Consider the following 19,992-nt stretch of genomic DNA (forward strand, 5'->3'; position numbering starts at 1 on the left):
ACTAAATGCCATTTATTAGTTTTAAAATCCTCTTTTCTCTTCTGGGGATACAGTGCAGTGGTGCAGCTTGCCTAACAGAGGTAAGGCCCTACCTTCCATCTCAGCACCATTAAAAAAAAGTTTTTCCTAAAGAGTTATTTTTAAAAATATTTTTTAAGTCTACTTAGATTTTTTTTTTTTTTTTTTTTTAATTTCAGCAGAACTTCATTAGGTTGTGTTCCCTTAAGTGAGTCCTATAAAATAGTAGTTTCCAAATGTACTGGGATGTAATGAGAAACATAAGGACAATATAGCGTTCTTCAAAAAGCTATATTTATTCCATTTAAAAGACTACCTCTTATTCTGAGATTGTCCTTTTATTAAAAAAAAAAAAAAAAACTCAAATATATCCACAATGATTTCTTTCAGATTACTTGCCAAAATAAATTGACAACCCTGTCCCCAAATTTTCAGAATTTTACTGGTCCATAAAATGCAAAATCTGGGTACCAGTGCCATGTAAAAGGCTAGTTTTTCAAGCTGTTAATAACTGTTAGAATGTTTCTGTGGCCAAATATCTGGGAAATGATACTATAGGATTTCACCCGTGAATCTAGCAAGTATGTCCATTCACCAAACTTGGACTACTGAACATACTCAAATCCACTGTTAATTGGAAAGACATAGAAATCTCAAGAGCACAATCCCTCCAACTTTGAAATTACAACAATTTTCTTCAAATGAAGTTAATATTAGCATTTGAACAGAGTCTGGCCTATGACTTAGCTGCAGCTAAGGAAATATAGGTATAATCAGCAACATTTATCAATATTAAACTTTTAATATCAAATACATTTTTGTACACCATTACTAATTTATATCATTATAAAACAAAACTTCAAAAGTTCCATAAAATCAGTAAGGTAGAAGCCCTCACTGAGTATCGTATAAACTTCAGATGTCACCAGGCTTGATTTCAGGAAAAGTCATTGGGTTTTGATACAAATTATGTATAAAACTGTGGTATAAATGATATTTGAATTTTACAATAACGTGGCTACAGTTTGCCCGTTACTCCTCAAATAGGTATCAGAACTTTAAAGTTCATTTCCATTCACACATTTTTGCTGTTGAAGCCTATTTCTTCTTAAAGACTCGAGCTGCTTTGCTCTTAGCCATCGTTCTCTTGACAGTGTCATCTGCCCAGCACTGAGAGACAGAAACCTGGTTTGAAACAGAAACACATTTAAGTCTAAGAAAAAATTTAAGACCTAGGAATACTATTTAAAAAAAGCGTCCAAGTGGTGCCACCTGTAATCCCAGCAGCTTTGGAGGCTAAGGCAGAGGATTGCGAGTTCAAAGCCAGCCTCAGCAACTTAGCGAGACCCTGTCTCTAAATAAAAAACAAAAAGGGCTAGGGATGTGGCTCAGAGGCCCTGAGTTCAATCTCGGGTACCAAAAAAAAAAAAAAAAAAAAACCACACACACACACAAAAAAAACCCCCCACAGTCCAGACGAAGACCACCTACACACAAGTCAAGAGCTAGGTTAGACCCCACAAGGAATTCCCGGAAGAGCAAGAATTGGAGGGTAGCTGGCTCTTTGAAGCTTAGAGGATAAGCAGCATTCCTGTTCCACTTATGAGGCAACTGTCCAAACAGAATTCCCCCCAATAATCCCTTCTTTAGAAGGCATTGTTTAAAAAGAAAAAAATTCTGCTGTTTTTAGAAGTCTGAGTTACTGCTAAATAAATGCACAGCTTTCAGAAAAAGCAATTATGAGCATATATACTACTCACCGCGCTACCACAAGCAGCTGGTGGAGGTCATCAGCAGTGATGCTCTGAGGGTCATTCTTTCGCATTTCCACAAAATCATCTTCAACTGCCTTTGTTGAAAGAGTAAATGTACTTTATAAGGTTCCTTTAAAACTCCCTTAAGTGTACTTTAAAACCATTATTTTTGTAAGAAATAAGATACTTGGTCCTTTGATTAATGTAAAAATGAGGATGTCAGCTCCACCTCTTAGACAAACAAGAATATAGATGGAAAAAAGGATGGAGAACTGAAATTTTACACACAGAAAAATGCTACTGATGAAAACATTCTAAACAAAATAAAATGAGAAGGTGAAACAAATTAGCAACTTGCATAACAACTGATGCCTTTGAATAGGGAAGAGTGACATCCATGAAAACTGCAGAAAGCAATGATCAGAATCCGCTTTTTCAAACCTCTGGAAATAAATGTGACCCTAGCAGCAATCTAGGGAACATTTATGAAGGAAAAAGAGGTGATTCTTGGTAAGAAAGATGAGCTTTGTTGGCATTTTAACTTGCTTTACTCCCATATTCTACAATACAGGGGGCCCCCTGGTGATAGCTTCAAAAATGGCAGACTAGAGCACAGAACAGGGCCAGAGTTTCTTCAAAGCAGGGCTGCCATCTTCAAAGCAGGGCTGCCAGAGAACTTGTCATTATCTGACCTTTTTGGTGATTTCCTGGAAGACTCACCAATGGGGGGACATGGCTGAGTGGTAAAGTGCTTGCCTAGCACACGCAATGTGTTTGATCTTTAGAACCTCAAAAAGAGGGGGAAGGGGGACAGGATTGTGGCTCAGTGGTAGAGCACTTGCCTAGCATGCATGAGGGACTGGGATTGATCCTCAGCACTACATAAAAATAAAAACGAAATAAAGGTATTGTGTCCATCTACAACTAAAAGATATTTTTAAAATGTTTCTAAAACAAAGGGGGGGGGGATAAATCTAAAAGCACTAACACAACAAACCCTAGAACCTAGTTTCTAAAACAGAGGTGCCACATTATGTTATTTGAAATGTCTGATTATCAACAAAAATCAGATATGCAAAGATGAAGGTACACACAGCCCACAAACTGAGAATAAAAAGAGTCAAAAGAAACTGTCCCTGAAGAAACCCAAATATTAGACCCACTAGACAAACATTTTAAACTGGTTATTTTAAATATCTTCAGAGAAGTAAAAGAGACCATGTACAATGGTGCACTTTTACCTGCAGTCCAAAAAGAGTTCTAAATTGTGAGCCATTCTAAGTGTTGTGACAAAATCTTGCCCTGTCCTGTTTGGAACATGTCATCCTTCATTGGCATATTCACACTGTGTATGCCACCTGCTCTGTGGCAGTTGAGAGGGGGAAGAGACCACATTCACTGAACTTTTATTACAGTATATTGCTATAAATGTTCTCTCATCAATTATGGTTGTCAATCTCTTGCTGTGCTTAATGCATGAATCCTGTCATAGAGAGCATTATCTGTGGTTTCAGGCTCACACTGGGGATCCTGGGATGAATCTTTCATAAGTAAGGGGGGAGGGGCTACTGTATAAACTAAAGGAAACTAAGAGAACATGTCTTACTAAATAGAGAATGGCAAAGCCAGACAAGACAAGGGTTGGGATGGGAGCTATGGCTCAGTGGCAGAGCACAGAGCCCTTGCCTGGCATATTTGAGACTCTGGATCTGCTCTACAGCAACACACACACACACACACACACACACACACACACACAATAATTGGAAATAACAAACAAACAAAACAGAGATATTCTTGAATGCTATAGAAAATGACTGATCATGTACGAAGGATCCTGTCACCAGAAACCACAGAACAGAAGTAGGAGGCAGTGAAAAGACACAAAGGGCTAAGAAAAAGATGATACCCAGAATTCTACATTCAGCAAAATTAGCCTTAAGGAGAACAATCCCATCAAGGTGCAGTGAAATCCCAGTGACTTGGGAGGCTGCAGCAGAAGGATCACAAGTTTGAAGCCGGTCTTAGCAACTTAGTGAGACCCTGTCTCAAACAATAAGGGCCAGGGATATAGCTCAGTGGTAGAGTGTCCCTGGTTCAATCCCCATTACATGGGAGAGAAAAGACAATCCCAGATAAGCAAAACCTTTCTCATGAACAGATGTGTCCTACAAAAAACACTAAAGGGAGTTCTTTAGGCTGAAATGAAAGGACGCTAGACAAGAACATGAACCCGCAGGATGAAACAAATGGCATCAGCAAAGGCAACTGCACAGTTAATAGAGATCTGCAGAAATGCCTGATTTAAAAGACAGGTAATTAAAGTAATAATTATCAATGCATACGGGTGGAATTTTTATGACAATAGCATGGAGAAAAAAAATCACAATGAAGCAAAATTTTTGTGTATTCTTGTAATTAAATTGACCATTAATCCTAAATGATTATATAATTACGATATTAAGAGCCGGGGATGTGGTTCAATGGGAAAAGCACTTGCCTAGCATGTGTGAGGCCCCGAGTTCAATCCCCCAGCACCGATATTAATAATTTTAGCTCCTGGGAAGCTACTAAGAAAATATTATTTTTAAAAAAGTCCAGGGAAGGGATAGTAGAGGATAGGAAAGGCAGCAGAATACAACAGACACTAGTATGGCAATATGTAAATCAATGGATGTGTAACTGATGTGATTCTGCAATCTGTATACGGGGTAAAAATGGGAGTTCATAACCCACTTGAATCAAAGTGTGAAATATGATATATCAAGAACTATGTAATGTTTTGAACAACCAACAATAAAAAATTAAAAAAAAAAAAAAAAAAGTCCAGGGAATAAAATGAGACAGCAGAAAACAATATCTATTTCAAACAAACAAATGAAAGACTATAAAGGAAGAAAAAGGAAAGACATAGAAAGCAAAGAGCAAATTTACCCCATCTGTAATGATAAATGTAAATTGGCAAAACATTACAATTTACACAGGGAAATCCTTGATGTAACTTGAATGTACCTTGGTTATTTCATCAGATATACTATAATCCAGGAATCTCAAAAGGGTCAGGTAGATGCGGAATTTGTTCAGCACAGAAGGCAGCACCGCCGAGAGGAGGCTATTCGTGTACTCCTCCATGTTTGGAGGGATTAGCTGAGGCTGTAAATGAATCTGACAGTCTGCCTGAAAAGAGAAACGGGACCCAGTATTTTTCAAATTCCTAGATTAAGCTACATGTGCAGAAGCTGCATGCTCTATCAGCTTCCAAGGGAATTAGGAAATACCACTTAATTTTGCGAAAGGGAATTAGTTTTTAATATGATTTACATACATTATAACTACCACAGCAATTATTACTGAGGCTAGCTTTTGCTGGGTATGGTGGCACATGCCTGTAATCCCAGAGACTCAGGAGGCTGAGGCAGGAGGATTGTGAGTTAAAAGCCAGCCTCAGCAACTTAGCAAGGCCTTGAGCAACTCAGCAAGACCCTGTCTCTAATGAGATATAAAAAAGGACTTGGGATGTGGCTCAGTGGTTATGAGCCCCTGGGTTCAATCCATGGTACCCCAAAAAATGGAGGTCTGGGAATGTAGCTCAGTGGTAAAGTACCCTTGGATTCAATCCCTAGTACTGCAAAAGGGGAAAGAAAAAAAAAAAAAAAACCTCAATGGTATCAATAAACATAAAAAAAAGGTGGACATCTCTAAAAGGCAGTTAATAATTTTTTTTTTTTTTTTTAATGGTGCTGGGGAATGAACCCAGGGCCTTGGGCACACTAGGCAAGCACTCTACCGACTGACCTATATCCCCAGCCCAGCCCAGGCTACTCCTGAACTTGAGATCCTCCTGCCTCAGACTCCTGAGTTGCTGGGATTACAGGCATGCACCACCATGCACTACCAATCCTGGCCAATTTAACTTTTTATTGTACTTTTCCACAGAAAACTTACTAATGTCAAAGGTTATTCCTCATGTTCACAAGTGAACTCTACAGAGTAGCTATACACCTTTTTAATACCTGGGATGTATTTCTCATCATCCTCAAAATTCAAACCTCTTGATCAGCTACTCCATTTCACCATAAAGTATAAAATTCATTACCAGGTGATTAGGGACATTTAATAAGGAAAGCTAAACTATTTCTCATTTAAGTGACAGAAAATAATGGGACAAAGGCAATCAAGCAGAAGTCTGGATGTTAATCCACCTGCAGACAGCTTTTACTTTGTACGCTCAGATGGGGGCATGTCTGTGCTAATAGCCAGGTGATCCTGTGACTTCCTGATGGCTGCTTCTTGGTAGCTGTAAGTTTCCATCCCAAGGCAGGAACAAAATAACTTATTCCCATATTAATAGTCAGCAGCCACAATGAAGAAATAGAACATAGAAGCAACATCAACATAAAACAAAAACATAGCCATCTACATTTAAAAGTGACTCTTTTTACCGGGAGGAGTGACCGCCCCTCTGAAGTAATCAGTACATTGATACTGCAGGGAAATTCCATCTGGTGGTAACTGAAGTCATAGTCCACCTTCTGCCAGGTTATTAGGTTGCTCAGAGCTGTCACATTGTGAACACCTAGAAGAGTAAGAACATAATTTTCAGTCACTTGATCTTAATCATAGGAACATTAGTTTGGCTGACAAGGATTATAGACGTGAGATTTGTGCTGCTTAAATAAAGACTATGAGGGATGCCCGATTTATAAGCTGAGTGTCCCCAAGCAAACATTCACTAGGTGATGAGCTCCACAGACAGACAGCATGAGGCCTGCTGGAGCTGTCTGGGACACCCTAATGCCTAATGTCTGATCCACCACAGGATACTAATGGGACCCCAGCAAGTGGGGTCACTTCCTAGGTGGTGTGGTCACAGGGCTACAGTGATCTTACTCAATTTGACTGGGCCTATTCTCAGCTTTGCCTGAGGTGTACACAGCCTACAGTACTGTTTCTTCTATTTTTACCTCCTGAACTGATCACCAGCACAGTGCCATCTTGATTCTCTTCACCTGAGCACAAGATAAGGCACTCCACTTTCTTGTGATTTTATGACATGCTCCATAAGTGAGGTTAGTTCAAACCATCTGATCCATTAAATATTTTTTTCAGAGATTCTCTACAAAATGTTTAAAAAGTTCAACGGGAGATATCAAATGTTTTACTACATCTTCTCTATACCTCTCCTTTGAGGTAGCAGATTAAAGGCAAAACCTCCCATTTCAGCCTTTAAAAAGCTACTTGTGCTAATGTACTGCTTTAAAAATCGTGAAGACTAAATAGTTGAGTGCACAGTTTATGATGTTTACTTTAATTAAATGCACACACCAAGCCTTCATCTGAAATATTTTCCAATACAAATTTGTCTTCATCCACAGACATCCTTTTGAAAAGTCATTACCAGGCTTAACTTTAGCCAGAAAAGGGTGACAGGGGGCGTCCATGTGCATACCTGGGGTGTCCAGCTGCCCTTGCTCCAGAAGCGTTTCATCGATGAAGAGGGAAGTGTTGTTGGGCAGCTGGAGGAGTCCACTGACCAAGCGGTTGGCTGTGTAGTCTTTGTGAGGAATGAATTTTAAGTGGTTCATGTTCTCTATAGTCATCTGCAGGCGAAAGGACTGCAAGGGAAATGCTTTAATGAGCAAGGATCGAAGTTTCCTGTTGTAAGAAAGCATGTATTTGGAGTCAAAAATTTTTCTCAGATAGAATGATCTTACTTATTTTTAAGGGAGTAATGATATGACCTCTAGAACTCTGAGACACACAGATACAGCTATTTCCTGTGTTAGATTTTCACTCACTCTGGAAGCAGCTTTATTCTCAAATGTCTTATTCAATAGTCTTAAAGAATCAGTTCTATTCTGTCGGTGACAAATGGTAGACAACTGACTTCTTCCCATAACACAAGCTAGCAAAACAAAGTATTTCATTCTTCAAGAAAGGGAGAGAAAAGCTCATCATTTTTCACTATGCTCTTTGGATGAAAATCATATTCATTCATCATTGACTACTACAGACACTTCTGAACGGAAGTGCTGAAAGAAAATTCAAGGAGCAGAGCACACTGAACCATCTTGGTGCTGCAGGGCTCACCGCTGTTGCCCCAAGTCTGCCAGAGCAGGGAATCCGCCAAGCCCTGGACACTGCCTCTATGCTCGGCCCACAGCACTCCCAGTGCCCCTTGGCCCTGCCCTCAATGCACTTCACTTTTCTAGACTCAGCCTGAGAAGCAGCATATGTGGTGGGGTGGGGAGTCAGGCTTGGCACTGCAGAGCATAGGCAGGCCATTCTCGAATAACCTACGGTGAAAGCTACGTAAGACCGTAAATAGCCAAGTGTGCAGGAAGTACTTCTAGACACAGGAGGTGATGGGATGTGGTAAAGTGAAAAAGCAAATGCCCTCCAAAGTGGTGCAGGAAGAGAATACGAAGGGGAAAGCTCACACCACATGAGAACCTACAGCACTTTCCTCTGATAACATGCAAGGATGCTCACTCTTGCCCTCCGTATGTGCTACTTAAACCTTGGCCTCCCAGCTGAGTGGCCTCGGGTTGCCTCTCGGTTTCCCCAGGGCTCATTCCATGCTGGCATTCCTCACACTGCCAAGCACACGCTCTTTAGTGGCTCTGAATCTGTTCTCTGCACAGGGTGACACTTCCCTGAGCAGCCCCCAGGTCTGTCACTGTACTTCCCCGAGTTCTGTCAGGAGGCATCCTGGGAACTAGGCTTTTCCTGCCCATGCTATGAATGTTGGCAGCTGTCCTGGGCCACTACCAGGACTCTGTCTCCTTCTCCTGGGGCTTTATTCTATAGGGCACATAAATGACATACCATGGATTAATTTATTTGTTGGTCTTTCACCACAAAAATTTAAGCTCCATGAGGGCAAGGGATCTATTTCAGTAATTACTGAAAAGTGGTAGAGAGCTGGGTGCCATGGCTCACACCTGTAATTCCAGTAGCAACTTGGGTGGCTGAGGCAGGAAGATCTAAAAATTTGAGGCCAGCCTGGGCGAATTAGCAAGATCCTATCTCAAAACAACAAAAAAAAGGGGGTAGGGGTGTGGTGCAGTGGTAGAGGGCCTCTGCTCTGGGTTCAACTCCCAATGATACACAAACACACCCACACCCACAAAGTGGTACAGAACCTAGGGAATTGCCAAGACTCTCTAATGGGGCCTATGAGATAAAAATCATAATTTTTACCCAGATATTTTCAATGTACAAGATTAAGACTAATGAATCTTACTGCAGCAGATAAAATTACACATTCCAACTACCCTTCAAAAAAAAAAGAATCAAAACATCACATTATAACAGACTGAATGCAAAGACAAAAAAAAAAAAAATCTAGGGATCTCCTATTAATTTAGATATTAAAGAGATTAGCAAAAACGTAGAAAAAGGTCATTTTTACTACTTTTTCTTTTTTTAATTTGGGAAAAGTTATTTTTACAAAAACACTTATGTTTGTATGTAATTATTATTTTAACATTTTCAATTTTACTTCTAAAATGTGGGAAATTAATGATAAATGCACCCAACGTAAAATAGCTCTCTGCATCTTAGGACTTTATCAGAGGGAGAAAGGCTCATGTATTCTGGTCACTGCTCGTTAAGGATCTGCAAAAATGCTAGCACTTAGACACACTCAATAAACTGGTTCAGTGACTGATCCAGACCAAACTCTTATATTCCCAAAGCAAGAGGGGATCAGTATTTTCTATCACATGATGTGTCAGATGCAATTCCCCTGTTCCCAAGATCCTTACACACAGAAATACTGTACTCCAGATCACCTGGCAAGTGAAGAAAGCTCAACTTCCCAAATAACAATTGAAACTGGGGCAATGAAGGTGAAGGTCTTTTTTTTTTTTTTTTTTAATTACCTTAGGTAAAAGGAGGAGGTTCCTATGATTTAGAGCTTATTTAGATTAAAGATTTTAATGCAAAGGATACCAAATTGCACAAATTGGCATTGACTGAGAGTACAATTTTAAGAGTTACTGGGATTGTGTGACTTGTTAGACTTACAGAAATTTGTACTAACGCAAGAAATGTGGGACATTTAGGAGAGAGCATGCTTTCAATCATGTAACTTGGCAGGCTTTGTTTCCCCTTAAGTGACAGCTACTAAAATCTCAAATTTAGGTATGTGGGTTGAATGGAAGACAATGAGAAGGATTTTTGGTGTGCTTTATGTTTATGATGAGTATTTATATTGATCTTACTGCTGGAACAAGATGTTGAATAATTCGATATAAGTGTTCTGTGAAGGTACTATTCCGTGGGCAACCACTCAAGTTAACTGTAAATTTTCCTAGTGGAAGAACATCTCTTCTTGTATATCTAGGGAAAAAAAAAAGAAAAAAGAAAAAAAAGAAAGAAAGAAAGAAAGAAAAATAAATCAATAAATGAGATACTGAAGTGACTTCCTGATTTCATTAAAAAGCAAATAAAAATTAGCTTACTGTTATCATTAAAAATATAGAATAATATTCAGGCTAGCTTTTTCTTTTTTTTTTTTGGTGTGTGGTACTGGGGATTGAACCCAGGAGCACTCTATCTCTGCACTATACACCTGGTCCCTTCTTTTTTATTTTGAGACAGGGTCTTAGTAGGGTTTCCAGGCTGACCCTCAAACTTATAATCCTCCTGCCTCAGCCTCAAGCAGCTGGAATTTGTCTAGCTATTTGATCTACCAGAATAACTGCAAATCAAATTAATAGCCAATATTATTCTAAGCGCTTATACACTTACTCATTTCATTTCCAAACATTCTGAGATAGGTTTTATTATTTTCGTTTTACAGATGAGAAATCTTGAGGCACAGAACTTGTATAGTTGGAATATTATTCAAAATATGCGAGACCCAAAATACTTCTGATTTTAGAATATTTGCACAGACTTTACTGGGTAAGCATCGATAATCTGAAATCCAAAATCTATAATGCTCCATAATCTGAAACAGAGCCCAATGGTGCTCAAAAAGTTTCGAGCTGGGATTATTTTCAGTTTGGGGATTAGAGATATTTGACCTGTAACAGGCTCGTCTAGTCAGAAACTGATAGAGCCGAGATTCAAAATCAGGCAGTTTGGTTCCAATATCTGAGCTCTCAGTCATTACGTACCACCATCTTAGATCCCACCAGAGGAAAGTAAGAATCATGGCACCAAGCTGTTTACTACAATGTTGTGGTTAACCACAGAGAAAAACTAGGAGATGTTTACAGTACAACACAACTGTATAATGAACCAGTGTGCAGCCATTAAAAAGTTCATGAAGAATTATAATGGGAAAATGTTTTATATGTATTAAATGCTAAAAGGCAACATATGGGTATAACTGATAACTATATTGGTATATATAATGTACATATATATATACATAAAAACATGAATAAGTACCACAGTGGTACCTGAGATTATCTCCCAGTGGTGAGATAACAGATGACTGCTATTTTCTTCAAGTTCCTGGAACTTATTGAAGGAGCACATTATTTTTGAAACCAGAAAACAAAGTGGAGTCAAAGGGTGAGGCTAATGTCAATGTATAAATTAAAATGTGCACATGATGTAACTTGTTGACTGTCTTTTAGAAGCAAAGCCTCGGGATGTGCAAACAGAATTCAGAATGTAAAAAGTGGCTGGGATTCAGCTCAGTAGTCTAGCATGTTCCGGCCCTGGGTTCAATCCCTAGCACTGCAAAAAAAGAAAAAGAAAAGGAAAAAGGAAAAAAAAAAAAAAAAAGAAGCAGCAGCTCATTTTACTCATCAGCCAGGCCCTTTATTTGATTTTGGCTCTAACATTGAGGGGACATAATCAAAAAACTGAAGTGAACAAAGAATTGGCCTAATACTTGTTAACACTAGATGTGAAGCCTAATAAGTTACACCAGAACCTACCCGACCTTTTCCACTGGCTACACCACACTGAAATGCCCTTAATACCCACCAAGAATACAGACGGCACTTACACTGTAGAGATGAGGTGCAATATCAGGTACTCGGCAGCTAGGCTATCCCCCAGCAGCGCGTGTGTGAGGAACCCAAGCAGCTCTGCTCTGACTGGAGACAACTCGGACATGAAGGCCGACACGACTGGAGGAGGAAGAAAAGCCACTCAGAGCACATGCCAGCTCCTCCAGGCGTCTCGGAGCAAATGAGCTGTGCTCAGCAGGTAATTGGTGTGCACCTGAACACTGGCCACTCAGTGACAAATGAGGGTGCTCCTGGGACAATGACAACTTGCACCCTCTTTCTCTCCCCCTCGATAAGAGAATTAACATGAGGAGAACGGGGCCCAGTACAGACATTACAGGAAACACCTATTCTGATGGAGGAGGAACTAACTCAGCACCACTCTTGAGTGTAAGCCACAGGCAGCTCTGGACCTAGGAGGGAAGAGTCTGGCTCACTTACACTTACAGGTTCTGCTCTCCTCTTTGTTAAGGCAGGCAGGTAACAATGGATTGATGTGCTGCAGCTTCTGGGCTAAAATCACATGAATTCTTGGCACCAAGGAGGCAGGAGGACTGTGTACCCTCTGCTCCTCTGCTGTGTCTGTGCATTCCATAGGGTCCAGCAATGCAGAAGCATCCCTGTATTAGACACCAGTTGCAAAGGTGTGAATGTAATGTGCATATCTGAAGGCAAAATTAGAATTCAAGCCAAGACTACTTCTCCCTGTATCTCTCCTGAGACAGCGAAAGTGGATCCTCATTCTCAAAAGTTTCCCCACAGAGATTTCAGGCCAGTTTGATAGAATAAACTTATTCCATTCTTCATAACTGACGGTTTCCACTCGACATGCTGCCACTAGCACTGCCATCAATGGGCTACAGAATGTCATTCATAAGGTTATTTTGACACACACACTCATTCTGGAACTACCAACTGAGATATCAAGTACTTCATCGCATATCTCCAAACTGGAGTCTTTTTCTCAAAAGTCATGCAGTAGTTATTTTTCAGTGTATGGAGAATCATTTGTCTCTACCTTGCTATTTGTCTTTGCTAAATTTTATTCTTACCTGATATCTTCCTTGAATATTGAGTAGAAAAGCCATTAAGATGGCATGCATTTTTCAGATTTGCTAAATAAATTAGTATATAATGAATTGATTGTGAGATTGAAATAAATGACTAAAATGTTTTAAAATCTTTGACTATTCTAACACATACTACATAATACACAATATTCATTCGACACTGTGCACACAGATTCATGAAAAGCTCACAGCTACCCTTATTTCCAGTGAGGAAACCAAGCTCAAGGTTGCACTGTCACTGAGTGGCCAAAGAGGATTCTAACCCTGCTGTTTGTCCCAGCCTATGCTCCCACTTCTAAGCTAAGCAATAATTCAGGAGGAAAGTATTCTTTCATAAATAGCCAAGATAAGCAATTTTAGGGACTGTTACTAAGAGATTATTAGATTTACTTTTACGTTATTTAAAAATGTGCTTTGCAACATTTTTATCTAGTACGAAAAATGTAAGTTCTTCCTTTGCAGACCATGATAAATATCTAGTCTTCAACAAGAGAACTCTACTATATCCAGGGAACAGTAGTCCTCTCTTTGGGAAACAGTAAAAGAAAAAATAATGAGGGACTGGGGTTGTGGCTCAGTGGTTGAGCGCTTGCCTGGTATGTGTGAGGCCCTGGGTTCGATCCTCAGCACCACATATAAACAAAGTAAAAACTCCATTGGCAACTAAAAAAATATTAAAAAAAAATAATAATGAGGACGATGTGGATTTCTACTACATTTTGTTAAATGAAAAAAATTAAAAGTACAAATGATTTAATACACGTTTGCTTCCTTTTATGGGAGGAAAAAAGGGCTGATAAAAAAAAAAATACAAATATCTACCTTTTTTTGTGAAAAAGAAATATCGGAAGGATAAACCCGCTGGGTGGAACAGGGATGTGACAGGGATGGCAGGAACAGCATCCTGAGATGTTCTGATTTGTCAACGTCAACGTTCCTTTTTTTTTTTTTTTTTAATCAAAACAGTAAGGACGGAGGAAAAAACTTAGCTGAAACAATCAGACACAAATGAACCTATGTGAAATGAATCATGGAATCACAGTGAAGGGGAGAGAAGTTAAATGAGGAACTTCAGAACACAACTTCGACAACACAGACTCATTCTAAAATAAAATTCCTACTAGCTACTTGGGATGCTGAGGCAGGAAGATCGTGAGTCTGAGGCCAGCCTGGGCAACTCAGTGAGACCCTGTCTCAAAATTTTATAAGGATGGGGGTTGAAGCTCAGTGGCAGAGCTCCCAAAGTTCAATACCTAGTACAAATTAGTGCCAAACAACAACAAAAAGTTGATGTCTGCAATTTATCGACACATGTTCTCCAAATGTGTGTACATAGAGCATGAATGAGTGGCAAAGCACACAGGGCCGAGCACTGAGAACCGGTAAGTCTGGGTAGAGGGCATGAGGGAGTTCTCCTAACTATCCTGCCACGTTTCTGCATGTGTGAGATTATATCAGAATAAAAACTGATGCACAAGGGGCTGGGGTTGTGGCTCAGCGGCAGAGTGCCCGCCTCGCATGTGTGAGACTCTTGGTTCGATCCTCAGCACCATATAAAAACAAATAAATAAAACAAAGGTATTATGTCCAACTACAAGTAAAAAACAAATATATATAAAAAACAAAACCCCAAAACAAAAAGTGATGCACAAAACAGAGAAAACGGACTCGCCTCTCATCGTTACCCAGTATGCTCAGCACAGGGTCCACAGAGAGGACGCCATACAACTCGAGGACGTCGTTCACTTTGAAGCCCTCCCAGTCTTCGTAGACCTACAGCAACCACAGGAGACACGAAGTCAGAGCCCACAAGGGCAGCCCAGACAGTACTGCCACTGCAGGTCCAGGGCCCTGGAGCCTTGGGCCCAGGAGGGACCCGTGCACTTCACAGAGGAGACCAAGAGGACAAGGTACTGGTCTGCGGTCACAGCTAGTCAGCAAGGTAAAAACCCAGCCGACCAGTGCTGTTTCAACAAGCCATCCTTCACAGAAAGGGCTGCCCAGAACGGGAGCTAGGGCACACGTCATCTCAAAACCCACCAGCGAGCAGAAAAACCAACCCGGAGCTCCAGGATGGTCAGTGTTAGGCTTCCTCAGAACCCATGCAACATTTAGGGGATTAATACAAAACACAGCGTGGCCACGGGATGTTTCACAACAACAAACTTTCAAAACCGTCTGTTGAAAGGGGCTTTTGTCAAAGTCTCCCATTGTAAGGCAGGATGCAAGCAAGGACTCGGGAGAATGTGGTAATTTCAGCCCTAGCACTGTGACTGAAGAGCCATTTAAGTTAAAGCCACAATGAACACAAATGGAGATTCTCGGTGATCATTTCTGAACTTCCTAACTCTTGTTTACCTATCAGTTTCAAAAAACCAGAATAAGCAAGACCGAACAAATTTTTAATGTTTTTTCTTCTGTTTTAAATATACGTGAGAAATGGGTTTTAATATGAAAAGAAAAAAAGGCAAAAATGAAATAGATATCATACTAGAAATAATACTAGGAAGGAAGTAGACATAAATTAAAAAGTTGTTCCACTTTTGCTTTTGATTGTTGAGAATGCTGTGGTAGCCATAATAATGGCCCCTCAAAGACTTGGTGTCCTAGTCCTTGTCAATGTTACCGTATGAGCAAGAGGGGCTTGCCAGTGTGACTGAAGACCTCGACATGGGGAGATTACCCTGGAGTACGAGGGTGGGCCCAGTGCTACCACATAAGTCCTTAAGAAGGGGACGTTCTGGCTAATGGTCAGACAGAGATGTGGCTGAGAACAGGCAGGTGTGTTATTGCTGGCTTCAAGATGGAGCTTCAAAGGGCCCTGGCCAAGGGTGCAGCCTCCTCTAGAAGCTGGATAAGGCAAAAACCAAACTCACTCCCAGATGCTGCTCTAGAGCCTTGAGAAAGGAATTAACCCCAATGAGACGCACATTAGACTTCTGATCCAAACCCCTAAAATAATAAACTTCTGTCGCCACAGGTCTCTCAGGTTTACTGTCATTTATTATAGCAGCAAAACACACATAAATGCCAAGAGGTTTCCATTTCAATTTTGAGACATACAACCCACCGGTCGCCGTCAGGACTTCATTACCTTTACAAGGCAGGCAGGGCCCTTCTCTCCTGGCAGTGGGAAATTCAGATCAAAAGGGGAAGAGAAGTTGAGGGAGCTCAGCTGCTGCCCGGTGGAAGCTTCCGTTTCTAAACGCTTTGGTTCTCCACACCACTGAAGGCCGCCAGCACTCCCTAAGTTCAAAGAACACGTTGCACTTAGTCACTGCTAAAGCCTCCTGGCGAAAAAGAACATTCCAGAGTGCCTCTTAAGTTGATAATGATATTCTTCAGCTCAAAAAGCTCAAGCTGCTACATGGTTTAAAAAAAACATACCAAAAAATAGAACAAGAATATGGATTTGAAATTTTAAATTTTCCTACCATAAAATGGCAATCAATTGCTCCCACCCAATCTCACGTAAGCACTTTAAGAAGTTAATGTTCAATATGGCTACTCTGACACGTCTGATCCAAGAATACACGCTCTACTTACAACAGAACTCTTTGGGAGAACACACTTCTTTTCTATTACAATCAAAGAGCAATAAATCCATTTACCGTATATTTATTAATATCCCTTATGCAAGAATCAGACTAATTACTGGGAATATACAGATCATTAAAAGATACTTCTGAATAGTTCACATTAAGGCTGATAAATAATCAGAATCAAAATGACACCTGTCATAACACAGAATACCACTCAGCAATAAAAAAGGAATAAACTACCGACACATTTAACGACTTTTATGGATTTTAAGGGAATCATGCTGAATGGAAAAAGCCAATCCACAGAGTTTACATAATACTTGATTCCATTTATATGATGTTCTTATAATGCCAAAACTGTAGAGGAGGAAAGCAAATTAATGGTTACCAAGGGTTAGGGAACTGTGGGGAGGTGGCAGGGTTGGTCATTAAGAGGCAAGAGGAGAGAGCTGGGTAATAAACCCTCATGTATCTCCACTGTTGCAGAAACCACAATCTACACGTGGTAATACAAACAGAACTAGATGTACATAAATAAGCACATGCAAAAATGTGAGTTCCAAACTAGCTTGATAGACCAGACCAAGGTCCATACAAGATGTTACCCACTGAGGGTGTAAGAGACCTCTGTGGTATTTCTTACAAGTGCGCCCAGCTCTACACTTTCACATCTCATACTATTTCAATACACCAGTAATTTGCATGAACTCTGGGGTAGATAAAGAATACTTTCACATTTGTACATTCACAATTCTAACCTACAACATTAAAATATGTCAGCATTAATGCAATTCACAAACGTGAGTTCATAAGGTAAAGTAACTTAAATGAAGTTCATTAGTGCATCTGTTTACCCTGATGGTTAAATTTGCTCTCTAAACCCAATTTTGCAGACAATCAGACTCATTTGTTTTCTCTTCTCCCTTTAATTTTCACTGATTAAAGGTGCAAAAGGGAAGTGAACATACAAAAAGGAGACCTACAGACAAACCTATTTACCTGCTTTGTTAAAGAAAGCCACTGTTCATGAAAGCTGGGACTGAGATCAATAATGGTATGTAGGGATTCTGGAATTCTCTAATCATTAAGAAAATGCCAACTTTGGTCTCCTTATTTTAATCAAAAGTAACCATGTTTTAAGAAATAAACCAATGCAAATTCATGTAATATTTAGTATTACCAATTTTCATATTTTTCCTTTGATATTTTTAATCTTATGAAATTAAATGAAAGTACCAAAAAGAACATAGAAAAAAAAAAGTTTCAGATATAGGAAAAAATAGGGTAAAGTACTAAAATTCCTTAATATTTAAGAGTTGGGATAAAAATAAAAATGAAAAAAAACAGAAGATCTTTTCTAGCTAACCACTTGAGACTCTGAAATGTACATTAAAGCAGCTGCTTCTCACTAAGTGATGCCTAATTGCTCAATTATGAAGCATGGTTTAAGCAAAGAGTACTGTATCAACTCTCCTACACACTGGGCAAGGGCCTTGCCACTGAGTTTCATCCCAGATCCAAACCTGTCTATAATACAAATGTGAATGAAGCAGAGTTGCCACACCATTACCAGCTCTTAAATCTATAAGCATGTTATACAATAATTAATTAAGAAAATGAGTCTCCTGCAAGAGAACAAAAGTCTATGGCAAGCCTCCTGGTACACACTACCTGCTTGTCTGGCACCTGCATGCTGGTCTTTCTGTTTATGAGGCTGTAGGTCCATATCTTCATCATCTTCATAACTCCTCTTATGACGACTGGGAGTGTAGGATGTTGAGGGGCTGACACGAGCTTGGTTTGCATTGACATAGGCGTTAAATGAATAGTTAAGAACCATGAACGGACCGATGCTAAATTATATGATTAATGAAAGATTAGTGGTTTGGTAATTCAGTAAAAATGAAATATTTTTTAAAGGAGGCTAGTCTTCCAGTTTGGGTCATGAAAGTGAACAGGTATACCTTATGCCCCCCACCCTCGCTGGAAAAAACCATCAAACTGGACAAAGTAAGTGAAGTGACCGTTTTCAGCCACTGAAAAACAGGGTCATGGGCTACAATGCTTGAATGGGGAGATGTGCAACAGGAAAAGCCCCCATTCTGGAGCTCTCCATGGGAGACACCTCCCTAACTGCAGCAGAGGCCTGGAGGCCCCATACTGGCCAGGCAGAAGAAACAGAGCACATCGCTCAGGGCTACTGAAACAACTAGAATTCACAGAAAGTACTAGACAGGAAGCAGCTGCAGACAGAGGTGCAGAAATCTGTGCAGATGGAAAATCTGTACCTCTGGCCGGATATCCTGAATCAAGATTCCTCAAGGCCTTGCAGAGAACAGCTGCTGGTTGGCCAAAAATTAATGGGGACTCTGAAAGTACTAGAACTGGACCTTTCTGAACTGAACATCTCAGACCTTCAGAGACCTAGAAATGGCACACCTCATGAGTAAGAACTGTGTCCACCCACCAAGGGCTGCTCTATGCCCACTTAGCAAATCCCAAAACCATGCCTTCAAAAGATCAAAGCCATCTAGTAAGTTCCCTGTCAGAAACAAATGTGAATTTTAAAGACAGAAGACTGAATTCTTTACAACCTACAGTAAGAACTAAGACATCCTTATGTATGTGAAGAAGCAGGGAAATGTGACCTATAAGAAGGATCAAAACCAGCTAACAGAAACAAAGAGAAGACCTGGAGGGGCTGGGGATGTGGCTCAAGCGGTAGCACGCCCGCCTGGCATGCGTGCGGCCCAGGTTCGATCCTCAGCACCACATACAAACAAAGATGTTGTGTCTGCCGAAAAAAACTAAAATAAATAAATAAATATTAAAAAAAAAAAAAAAAAAGACCTGGATATTAGAATTAGCAGACAGGGTACTACAACACAATTATAACTCACAACTTGAAAACCAAAGACAGGCTAGGTGTGAAATACCAGCAACTTATCAGGAGGCCAAGGCAGGAGGACATCAAGTTTGAGGCTGGCTTCAGTGAGGCCCTAAGCAACTTAGTGAGAACTTGTCACAAAATAAAAAATAAAAAGGAGCTGGGTGCAGTGGTGCATGTAATTCCAGTGGCTCAGGAAGCTGAGGAAAGAGGATTGCAAGTTCAAAGACAGCCTCAGCATGGGCTGGGGATGTGGCTCAAGCGGTAACACACTCACCTGCATGCGCAGGGCGCTGAGTTCGATCCTCAGCACCACACAAAAATAAATAAAGATGTTGTGTCCACCAAAAACTGAAAAATAAATATTAAAAAATTCTCTCTCTCTCTCTCTCAAAAAAAAAAAAAAAAAGATAGCCTCAGCAACTTATGAAAGTGCTAAGCAATTCAGTGAGACCCTGTCTCTAAATATAAAAAAAGGGGGCTGGGGATGTGGCTCAGTGGTTCAGTGCCCCTGGGTTCAATCCTTAGTAACTAAATAAGAAAATAAATCAAAGGTAGACAAAAAAAGTAAACAGAAGAGAAATATTATCAAACAAACTAAAAACAATCTGAAAAATCTACAACCATAAAATAAAATACCTGAAATGAAAAACAAACCTGAATGGACTTGACATGAGATTGTATATAAGAGAAAAAGTGGGTGACCTTGATCACAAGTCAATAGTAACTGTCCAAACTGCAGTA

At 40.0% G+C, this 19,992-nt stretch overlaps 1 protein-coding gene across 1 annotated transcript in view; it reads right to left on the reverse strand.

Annotated features, from left to right (window-relative positions):
• Nucleotides 1–298: 298 nt before the first annotated feature.
• Nucleotides 299–19,992, reverse strand: part of LOC107152901 (minichromosome maintenance complex binding protein) — a 46,140-nt gene continuing 26,446 nt past the window's right edge. Inside the window, exons 6-16 of the mRNA XM_048791447.1 lie at nt 18,033–18,177; nt 15,914–16,065; nt 14,492–14,592; nt 12,197–12,369; nt 11,746–11,869; nt 10,001–10,118; nt 7,222–7,387; nt 6,215–6,348; nt 4,785–4,949; nt 1,779–1,867; nt 299–1,203 (exon numbers count right to left, since the gene is read on the reverse strand). Coding sequence (XP_048647404.1) covers nt 1,077–1,203; nt 1,779–1,867; nt 4,785–4,949; nt 6,215–6,348; nt 7,222–7,387; nt 10,001–10,118; nt 11,746–11,869; nt 12,197–12,369; nt 14,492–14,592; nt 15,914–16,065; nt 18,033–18,177 — 1,494 coding nt within the window. The 3' untranslated portion in view covers nt 299–1,076. The remainder of the gene's footprint in view (nt 1,204–1,778; nt 1,868–4,784; nt 4,950–6,214; nt 6,349–7,221; nt 7,388–10,000; nt 10,119–11,745; nt 11,870–12,196; nt 12,370–14,491; nt 14,593–15,913; nt 16,066–18,032; nt 18,178–19,992) is intronic.

This window comes from Marmota marmota, unplaced genomic scaffold (assembly GCF_001458135.2).
Source record: "Marmota marmota marmota unplaced genomic scaffold, marMar, whole genome shotgun sequence".
Classification (NCBI taxonomy): domain Eukaryota; kingdom Metazoa; phylum Chordata; class Mammalia; order Rodentia; family Sciuridae; genus Marmota; species Marmota marmota.